The 10,805-nt window shown below is 43.6% G+C and overlaps 1 protein-coding gene across 1 annotated transcript in view; it reads right to left on the minus strand.

The window, feature by feature from the left end:
- Positions 1 to 10,573, minus strand: part of PLRG1 (pleiotropic regulator 1) — a 29,286-nt gene extending 18,713 nt beyond the window's left edge. Inside the window, exons 1-5 of the mRNA XM_065405076.1 lie at positions 10,500 to 10,573; positions 7,295 to 7,401; positions 6,021 to 6,163; positions 2,515 to 2,568; positions 1,319 to 1,412 (exon numbers count right to left, since the gene is read on the minus strand). Of these exons, the coding sequence (XP_065261148.1) occupies positions 1,319 to 1,412; positions 2,515 to 2,568; positions 6,021 to 6,163; positions 7,295 to 7,401; positions 10,500 to 10,508 (407 nt within the window). The 5' untranslated portion in view covers positions 10,509 to 10,573. The remainder of the gene's footprint in view (positions 1 to 1,318; positions 1,413 to 2,514; positions 2,569 to 6,020; positions 6,164 to 7,294; positions 7,402 to 10,499) is intronic.
- Between the last annotated feature and the right edge of the window lie 232 nt (positions 10,574 to 10,805).

Here is a 10,805-nt window from a genome sequence, read left to right on the forward strand (position 1 = left end):
ACCCCCTGGGGGCACATCCCAGTTTGGGGACCACTGCACAAAGCACTTGTAACAGCCAAACAGCCCCCCCCCCCATAGTGTTACCATGGCAACGACATTCCAGCCTTCAGCACTTAACAACTTTTACCAACAAAGGTTAAAAAAAAAAAAAACCAACTCCAGGAAGGTGTGATTTTAAGTGGAAAGTATCCCTTTAAAGATATACTAAATGTGAAGCCCAGGTCTGACTATCACATGCTTTGATTGTCGGAAGGTAGATCAAAAGTTATCAAGGATTTCTGTACAGCATATCAAGAAGTTGTTCTTATGAACAATTAAGTCCAATGAAAAGTTACTAGATACCAGCAATGAAAAACAGAACTATTTTGCTTGAGGTAGGGTATCCTATATTGTTATTAGCAATTGTGTGGAAGTTCAATAATGTGTGAAGACAAACAATAAAACTGGAAATAAGATTATTATTCACACTCAACAAATACTATGATTAGAGATGTACAGAACAGAGAATATATAAATGACTGTGAATCTGCATGGGAATTGGGGCCAAAAGAGAGAGAAATTACAAATCAGACATAGAATCATGTATATTAAAAGAACAACACTGCTTATGGTGCTGGATTAAAACACTCATAGGTTGCAGAAAAAGAGGGCATTTTGACAGATATGTAATCAGTTACTGCAAGCAAAAAAAATTAGCTCAGAGTTAAGACCAAAAGACTGCCTTCTACGTTAGTGTCTTCCCAACCACCATAATAATAATAAATCAATCCTGAGAACACTGTACTTTTCTCAAAAAACCCACAAGCATCGAAAAGCTTGGCCATTCCAAGTAAAGGTTCTGCTTAGGAAAAAACAAAGTATATGCAAATGCAGTTATAGTCATCCACATTCTTCCTCACACTGCTAATTCAGGATTCTGTGATAACTTTACTCTTCCATCCAAACAAATTAATCTAACCACCACAAAAAATGAAATTCTTCATCTTAAAAAACCTGTTTGGTGGAAGGCTAAGAACACTATAATCTGATTGCTATATGCGGCACTACTGGAGCAAAATTAAGATTGCTTGGGTGACATTAATTTTTGCATGAGCATATTTTCTAGTGATTTGGTGTTTAATTGCAAAATGCAATCTTAATTTGTAATTTCCAAGCTAATGTTAGTATTTTTATTTATTGATTTAAAAAGAAAAGTATATAATTTTAGGGCGTTTTTGTCTGAAGAAAGGTTCTTTCATCATTAAATCCAGGTTATGCTTTTTAACTTGGTTATAGGTTATAAAAAAAAAAAAAGTCTCAGAAAATAATTTAGCAGTACCTGGACTGAGAAGGAGGAAGTGCCACAGCTAAGGACTGAGCAGCTGATTCACTGGGCATTCTCTGGATCTTGGTGTCTGCTGTCAGAGCCACACCTTGTAAAAGAAAGTATACAAAAAGCACAAATTAATCTGGTCAGAGATGCATTTTTGTATCTGAACTGTTACATATAACTGAATATTTTGGTAACAAAGAAATCTTTGTCATTCACTGACATGGCTGACAGAGAAGAATATCACAAAGCTAAATAAAATAAGGTTATTGTTCATTTTGGTCCAAATCCTTTGCACGGTGACAACACTGTACAGGGGCACATACAGGGTTTGACTGGCAGTGGAAATGGTGTGGTTCTATTACAAGAGACAAGAAATACCTACATAGAGACAGTGTGCACACCCCTTCCTCTAAACACCGTGGAACAGAGAACCCAACATGAGTGGAGATTGTTTCTGCATAAGTTGCAGAAGAGACAGCCAGAAAACCCATGATTTTCTAAACCCACTGGCTGATACTGTAGGGGTAGTGTAGGAACTATGAAAGCATCAGCCCTCCATAAATTGCAATATTAGGGGTTGGGAGTGAGATTCTGTCCCCTTCCCTTAAGGCATACCTGTTCAAAATGCTTTTACTTTGCTTTTGCATAAGGCTAGAGAATTTGTTCCACCTCTCTTAACTAACGTTTTAAATATTGGACACTAGCATTCAGATTAAATTCATTTTTTCTATACCAAAATAACAGTTTCAATTTCTCCTACAGCATATACTTTAATAATGAAACTACACTTTTCCAATTCTATTAATAGTAAAGATGGCCCACTTTCTGAAACATTCCATTTAAACTGTAAAAATATATGGGGTATGATACCACAGACCTGTTTCAAACAAAACTCCCACTACTCAAGTCAATGTAGTTGAGGCCTCCTGTAGATACCCAAAGTAGAATATATTTTAGAGCTACTGCCTATCTATTTTTCCACAACTTTCTTCTAATATAGCCAGTCAGAAGAGTTTCATTAACACCCAAATGAGAACATCCTTATTAAAATTTGTTTATCAATATAATTCACAGTTGAAACTAAACCTATCCGATGACTGTCTAGATCATGGGCATAAACTCTGAATTTCCTGATTTTTTTAAATAGTTTTTATATCATGTGTGTGTGAAAAGTAGATATTTTTATATAAAATTTTACTCACCAGGACCAGGTGGATATGGATGTGTACCTGTTATCAAATATTCAAGTTCTTGTCCTAAATAACAGAATATTTTTCTTAATTATTGCTTTTTGTTGTAAACACTAAAATAAAGTGATCAATTACAAAAATCATAGCATGTCAGCAACCAGCAAAAATGGCAGTCGCATCTAAGTTGTAACACTGCAGTACCTGAGTGCTCCCTATTTCCCTTTGTTTCTTTTACTCTCCACTGTGTCAGTAAGATATCTGGTATAGACCAGAAAAGCACCATTCTTTGAAATGCTGATGCTACTTCTTACTACCAATGACTTTGCTTTAGGAACACTCTAGTCCCTCACAAAAAACTAAAAAGAGTATATTTTCATACAGATAAGGATGCATTAGAGAAGCTCAGCCAGCAAGAAAAAGGATTCTGTTACCCAACAAATGAATGTTCCACATGGAATGTACGAGAATTTTAGAGAAGAGCTTAAAGTTATTAAGCTAAGACAATGAAGTTTACATGAGATTGGAGAAGGAAAAAAAGGAAGGCAAATACAAGTTCTTTTTAACTTCTCTTTTTAAGACAGTCCTCACCATGCCAGCCTCTCTCACTACCTGTAACTCTCTCAGAAGGTAACCATCTCAATTACAGTATGAAGATGTGAGACACTCTTGAGAAAAGAGAACTTGCACTTCCTGGTACAAGTGCTGGAGGGGCAGAGCTCTTCTTGACCTGCTGCTCACAAACAGGAAAGAATTAGTAGGGGAAGCAAAAGTGGATGGGAACCTGGGAGGTAGTGACCATGAGATGGTCGAGTTCAGGATCCTAACACAAGGAAGGAGAGCAGCAGAATATGTACCCTGGACTTCAGAAAAGCAGACTTTGACTCCCTCAGGGAACTGATGGGCAGGATCCCCTGGGAGAATAACATGAGGGGGAAAAGGAGTCCAGGAGAGCTGGCAGTATTTTAAAGAATCCTTATTGAGGTTGCAGGAGGAAACCATCCCAATGCGTAGAAATAATGGTAAATATGGCAGGCAACCAGCTTGGCTTAACAGTGAAATCCTTGCTGATCTTAAACACAAAAAAGAAGCTTACAAGAAGTGGAAGATTGGACAAATGACCAGGGAGGAGTATAAAAATACTGCTCAGGCATGCAGGAGTGAAATCAGGAAGGCCAAATCACACTTGGAGTTGCAGCTAGCAAGAGATGTTAAGAATAACAAGAAGGGTTTCTTCAGGTATGTTAGCAACAAGAAGGTGGTCAAGGAAAGTGTGGGCCCCTTACTGAATGAGGGATGCAATCTAGTGACAGAGGATGTGGAAAAAAATAATGTACTCAATGCTTTTTTTGCCTCTTTCTTCACGAACACGGTCAGCTCCCAGACTGCTGCACTGGGCAGCACAGTATGGGGAGAAGGTGACCAGCCCTCTGTGGAGAAAGAAGTAGTCCGGGACTATTTAGAAAAACTGGACGAGCACAAGTCCATGGGGCTGGATGCACTGCATCAGAGGGTGCTAAAGGAGTTGGCAGATGTGATTGCAGAGCCATTGGCTATTATCTTTGAAAACTCATGGCGATCGGGGGAAGTCCCGGATGACTGGAAAAAGGCTAATATAGTGCCCATCTTTAAAAAGGGGAAGAAGGAGGATCCGGGGAACTACAGGCCAGTCAGCCTCACCTCAGTCCCTGGAAAAAATCATGGGGCAGGTCCTCAAGGAATCAATTCCGAAGCACTTAGAGGAGAGGAAAGTGATCAGGAACAGTCAGCATTGATTCACCAGGGGCAAGTCATGCCTGACTAACCTAATTGCCTTCTATGATGAGATAACTGGCTCTGTGGATGAGGGGAAAGCAGTGGATGTGTTATTCCTTGACTTTAGCAAAGCTTTTGATACAGTCTCCCACAGTATTCTTGCCAGCAAGTTAAAGAAGTATGGGATGGATGAATGGACTAAAAGGTGGATAGAAAGCTGGCTAGATCGTTGGGCTCAACGGGTAGTGATCAATGGCTCCATGTCTAGTTGGCAGCTGGTATCAAGCAGAGTGCCCCAAGGGTCGGTCCTGGGGCTGGTTTTGTTCAATATCTTCATTAATGATCTGGAGGATGGCGTGGACTGCACCCTCAGCAAGTTTTCAGATGACACTAAACTGGGAGGAGTGGTAGATACACTGGAGGGTAGGGATAGGATACAGTACGACCTAGACAAATTAGAGGATTGGGCCAAAAGAAATCTGATGAGGATCAACAAGGACAAGTGCAGAGTCCTGCACTTAGGATGGAAGAATTCCATGCACTGCTATAGACTACGGACTGAATGGCTAGGCAGCAGTTCTGCAGAAAAGGACCTAGAGGTTCCAGTGGACAAGAAGCTGAATATGAGTCAACAGTGTGCCCTTGTTGCCAAGAAGGCTAATGGCATTTTGGGCTGTATAAGTAGGGGCATTGCCAGCAGATCGAGGGACGTGATCATTCCCCTCTATTCGACATTGGTGAGGCCTCATCTCGAGTACTGTGTCCAGTTTTGGGCCCCACACTACAAGAAGGATGTGGAAAAATTGGAAAGAGTCCAGCGGAGGGCAACAAAATTGATTAGGGGGCTGGAGCACATGACTTATGAGGAGAGACTGAGGGAACTGGGATTGTTTAGTCTGCAGAAGAGAAGAATGAGGGGGGATTTGATAGCTGCTTTCAACTACCTGAAAGGGGGTTCCAAAGAGGATGGATCTAGACTGTTCTCAGTGGTACCAGATTACAGAACAAGGAGTAATGGTCTCAATTTGCAGTGGGGGAGGTTTAGGTTGGATATTAGGAAAAACTTTTTCACTAGGAGGGTGGTGAAGCACTGGAATGGGTTACCTAGGGAGGTGGTGGAATCTCCTTCCTTAGAGGTTTTTAAGGTCAGGCTTGACAAAGCCCTGGCTGGGATGATTTAGTTGGGGATTGGTCCTGCTTTGAGCAGGGGGTTGGACTAGATGACCTCCTGAGGTCCCTTCCAACCTTGATATTCTATGATTCTATGAACATATCACAGTAGAAGGGATTGACCAGAAGTTAAAAAATCTCAAGGTACATGTCATGTGCCACTAGAAGAGTTTTAATAGAAAGGGAAAAGGGATTCCTCCTTCAATGAATAATTCATACTTAAATATAGGGTATTTTTGATACCTACATGTCTAAAGGCATTTGAAAAAGTTCTATAGAACTCTTAGCCAACACTTCACACATTCTTTACCACCACCATTAGTGGCAAACTAGAAGAACACAATGTCTTGTTCCTTCTTTGCCACCTACATGAAATAACCATTATGTTTTTGAGCCTTATTATTTGTATAACATCGTACCACACATTATGTTCTGATAAACACCTTCCCTGTTCCGAACAGTTTACGTTGTATGGGCATATGCCAGTAGAATACAAGACAATGAAAAATAGATGTTTTCCTTACAAATATTTCCCTTAGGCTATATCATAGCGATCTTGAAATTTAATTTCAGTTAACAAATAATGGCACACTAACCTTGACTTGCAGGATACTGTTTATGTCCATAGAGATCCCCTGGATTTGGAGAATCCTTCTCTCTAAAATTTTCCTTCAGAATAGGCATGTGCAGCACAGAACCATAATCTGTGCGAAGCTTGATTGACATCTTTAATTTGTGGCTGTTTAAGAAAACAACAATATATATTAAATCTTGATCTTCTAATACATTATTCATTTAAAAATGTTTATTTTTAAAATATTTTTAATATTAGCTATGCTAATATTTTCCTTTCACTATCACCAGATAGCAGTTTTGCCCAAGAGTCTGAACATACACTATCAGACTTGTATGACAATTAAAGCTAGTCAGAAATTTTCCAATGAAACTCTTTTGTCAAGCCTGAAATGTCTTACAAAAGTGAACCAGATTTGACTACCTTTTGCAGAATCATAGGCAGGATTCTTACGGAAACCTGCCTGGTTCCCCACCAACTCACCTGGCAGCTGCTGGGGACCCTGAGCTTCCACGGTCTGAAGCTCCATGGCAGTTGCATCATGCAGGCTGCCCCAGAGCCGGCGATCCCAGGCTTCCAGGGTCCACAACTCCATGGCAGCCCCACCATGGAAAAGGCTGTCAAAGTCCTTGTCACAGAGCTGAGAGCTGCACAGCCCTATAAGCTCCAGACCTAGCCAGGATGGCTCTCAGAACATAGGCTCCTGGCTCCACAGCAGGGAACCTGTAAGCCCTGGGAGCTTCAGCTTGAGCCAGGATTTCCAGGCTCCCTGCTATGGAGCTGGGAGCCTGGAGGTCCTGGTACTGGCTTCCACACACTGTGGATCTGGGGAGCCCCACCATGAAGACTGCCCTGGGACCAGGAATCCCATGGCTTCCAGACTCTCAGGCTAGGAGTCTGGAAGCCCTGAGGTCACTGGCCCCAGGGCACTGTTCATGGTGAGCAGCCCCAGAGCTGCAGACCCTGGGAGCCCCAGCAGCTGCTGACAGAAAATGACATTTTTGTCAGTTTCAGCACTACTAAATGTCAATTTCAAACAGCAGCTGCCTGTCCCCAGAATCATATTTTGTTTTAGAAACACCATGTGTAGGTGTTTCCAAAACTAATTTTTTAGAGGAATTTTCAGTTTATAATGAAATCTGAATTGGACCAAATTCTAATTTTTTTAAATGAAACCAAATTTGAAGTGAACTGGAAATCCTGCATTTCAGCCAGTGCTAGAAACAGTCGCAAAGGAGTGCCTGCCTCACATTAACATTTTTAGACATACCAATATTTTATGATAGCTGTTCTTACCTTACATCGTCTAATGGTATAGGCTTTGCATTATCAGCCACAAACATATCATGGGTTCTCTTCAAGGATCTGAACACTAATGTGTGCACAGAGTGTTTCTGCACTTCCTGCAGAGAAGATACCTTTAATTATACACATGGCAATAATTTAATAAAAAACCTGAAAATGGCAATGAAAATTAAAGTAGTGATTCTTGCCTTTCTATATGTAAGAAATGGACTTTAGTTTGCTAAAGTACACAGTTGTGCTTGAGTGCTAAAAACTATAATTTGATGTGAGAGAGAGTTTCATCTCCCTCATCTCCAAACTTAAATCAATACTTAACTACTTCCCCCTTTCATGATACTGTGATGATCAAAAATAGCAGGCCAAAACTTGGATCAAAATTCTGTGTTTCCAACTATAGGCACATGTGAATTTAATGAAGAGACAAACAAAAAAGCTTTTCACTCATGCTTGCCAGCTCCATTTTTATAAGTCGCCAATAAAGCAACTGAGTCAGAGCGCAGGACTCCCTATAAATTTGATTTTATTGCCTAAATAAACAAGCAAAAGATTTATAAAGTGCCATGTACATTATGTCACCTTTGTGTACGCCTCTGATCAGAAAACTGTACAGTAGTGCTATTCTGGACTCAAAATCAGTAGCACTTGTTTTCATTTAATTAATCAAATTGTTTTGTTTTTAAAAGAAAAGGTCTAGAACACCATTGAGCTGTGAACAAGAACTCATAGGCAGATTAACGAAACTTTAATGGTAATTCTAATATCAAATGTTAGTTTTTCTACCACAACTGTATTAGCATTTTCTCTTCCCTGAAGACCCAGGAAGAGGGCCGTGAGTCTTAGACAGGCATCAAGTTTCAAAAACATTAGGAATGTCTGAGTGACTTGCTTAGTGCCATGTTTTCACCCCTCAGCTCACAGAGAGCTCTACACTATATCTCTCTTTCATAAACACTTTAGAAATATGTGTTTTATAAGTGCTATGTAAACAACTGGCAACTAAAGCATATACACCTCTACCCCGATATAACACGGTCCTCAAAAGCCAAAAAATCTCACCGTGTTATAGGTGAGACCGCGTTATATCGGGGTAGGGAGAGGAACCGCTCCCTGCCCCAGCTCACCTCCACTCTGCCTCCGCCTCCTCCCTGAGCTCGCCGCCGCTGCTCCACTTCTCCCTCCTGCCCTGCCAGGCTTGCCGCGCCAATCAGCTGTTTAGCCCGGCAAGCCTGGAAGAGGGGGGAGAAGCAGAGTGGTGGCAGCGCGCTCAGGGGAGGAGGCGGAGATGAGCTGGAGTGGGGAGCAGTTCCTCTGCGCCCCCTGTTACTTGCTGCGGCCCTCTCCGGGGCCCCCCCGCCCCAGCTCACCTCCTCTCACGAGCGCGCCGCAGCTCAGCTTCTCCTCCCTCCCAGGCTTGCCGCGCCAAACAGCTGATTGGCACAGCAAGCCTGGGAGGGAGGAGAAGCAGAGCTGCGGCGTGCTCGTGGGAGAAGGCGGAGCGGAGGTGAGCTGGGGGGGGGGGGGGGAGCGGGGAGGGCCGCAGCAAGTAACGGGCGGGCACAGAGGAACCGCTTGTGGTAACACGAATTTGGATAGAAAACGGTAAAGCAGCCCGGTCCCCCAGAGCACTGCTTTACAGCGTTATATCCGAATTCGAGTTATATCAGACCTCATTATATCAGGGTAGAGGTGTATTACTTTCTTTTACTGGTGGGAATTGAATCCAAACTAAAAACAGAAACAAGAATTAAAACAGATGTTAGAGTAACTATAGTCCAATGAGAGGAACATGGACCAAGAGTCAGGAAACTATAGTACTATTCCTAGTTCACTCGCTGACAGGATGTTTAGCTTGAGACAAATTACAATCTTTCTCATGTGCCCCACGTGTAAAATGGGGACTGACAGTACTCTTCACCTTGAATAATGGACTCAGTTCTCGTCCCCTAACCTCAAAAAATATAGAGGTAGGAGCCCAGAGATGGATGGACAGAATTGATTAAAAGCATGTAGAGATTGCAAAGTCTAGGACCGTTTAGTTTAGAAGCACAATATACTGACAAAAAAAATTATAGATAGGCAAAGAAAGAAAAATGCTGCTTGAGAATTTATTAGAGTGTGATTTAAGGACATTACTTTCTATATTTTGACATGTGATGTTGACAATTGGTGTTTTAACTATTATCATGCTTTAATTTTTTGAATCAACATCTACTGTCATTAAATAATTATTGTCCGACTCTCCACCCACAATTTCCTGGAACTGTGAAAATGCAAATGGATAAAAATAGAAATGAAATACAAATGAAAATGGAGATTATCTGTCAAAATGATAAAACAAAAATCTAATTCTGCCAAGCCTAAATATAACTCTACAACATGATTAACCAGGTAATCTGCTGGTCTGATCCAGTACTGCAATTCCTATGTTTGATGATAATGATACTTGCTTTTGTAAAGTACTTTGAGATCTATGGCAACTAATACTTATTATCTGATGATGTGACCTAAGTGAAGTGAGTGGCTTTCTGTCCAGTTTTACCTGCAAGACCTCCATATAAACGCCGCAGCATAATCTTAACTACTTGTCAAACCCACTGATAATGTCAACAGAGGCCAAGGACCAGAGAGACCGGCAGAGTCGTTGTCGGGTTTAAGGATGACAGGGCGGCACGGGGGTGCTCGCACTGCTGCCAAAGGGCAGGGGCGGCGACACCTTCCTCGAGAACGGGAACGTTTTTTGCTAAAACTCGCCAGCGACCTCCGAGGCACCTTCGCTTCGTGCAGACGCTGCCCTGGGGAGAGGGACATCCTCCACCCCCCCCCGCGACCGGGACTCAACACACTCGCCCCCTCGCTCGTTACCGTACACACCACATGGGCGACCGGCAGCTGCCCCAGAGCCCGGTTCACCCGGGGCCGCCACTGCTGCGCGAGGCTGGTGGCGGGCGGGTTCGGTCCCACGGGGGATGCGGGGACCCAGCCCCGCCCCCACGCCTGGGCCTGCGGCTCAGCTCATCCCCCCGGGGCACAAACCCCACCACGGGGCATACCGGAAACGGGGCGAGGGGGCTAATCGCAGCCTCAGGGGCAGTGGGAGGCCGGAATCCCCCGCCCGCTTCTCCAGGCCGGGCGCTCCTCGCTTCGGCAGCGGCAAGCCCCTCAGCCGGGGCGGGGCGGGGGGAGGCCGCTCTCTCACCTCCACCATGGTGCCCGCTGCGCCCAGCGAGAGACTGACCGCACACCCCCCGTCCGTTCCGCTATGGAGACACTTCCGGCGCCTGCCCGGCTGACACGGAAGTGACGCGCTGACACAGACGCATGCGCCATCGATGGAGAAATGGTAGGGCTGAGGGGGTGGGGCTCTTGCCCGGCGGGGCGGTGGCGGATCGCGCTGCTTGGGGAGCTGCGGTTTCGATTCCTTCCCCCCTTCCCTCCCCGCGTGGTGCCCGGAGCAGGGTGTCAGGATCCGTTTCTGACGCTGCTACACCTGGAGCGGTGGATA

This window comes from Emys orbicularis, chromosome 5 (genome assembly GCF_028017835.1).
Source record: "Emys orbicularis isolate rEmyOrb1 chromosome 5, rEmyOrb1.hap1, whole genome shotgun sequence".
NCBI classification, from domain to species: Eukaryota; Metazoa; Chordata; order Testudines; family Emydidae; genus Emys; species Emys orbicularis.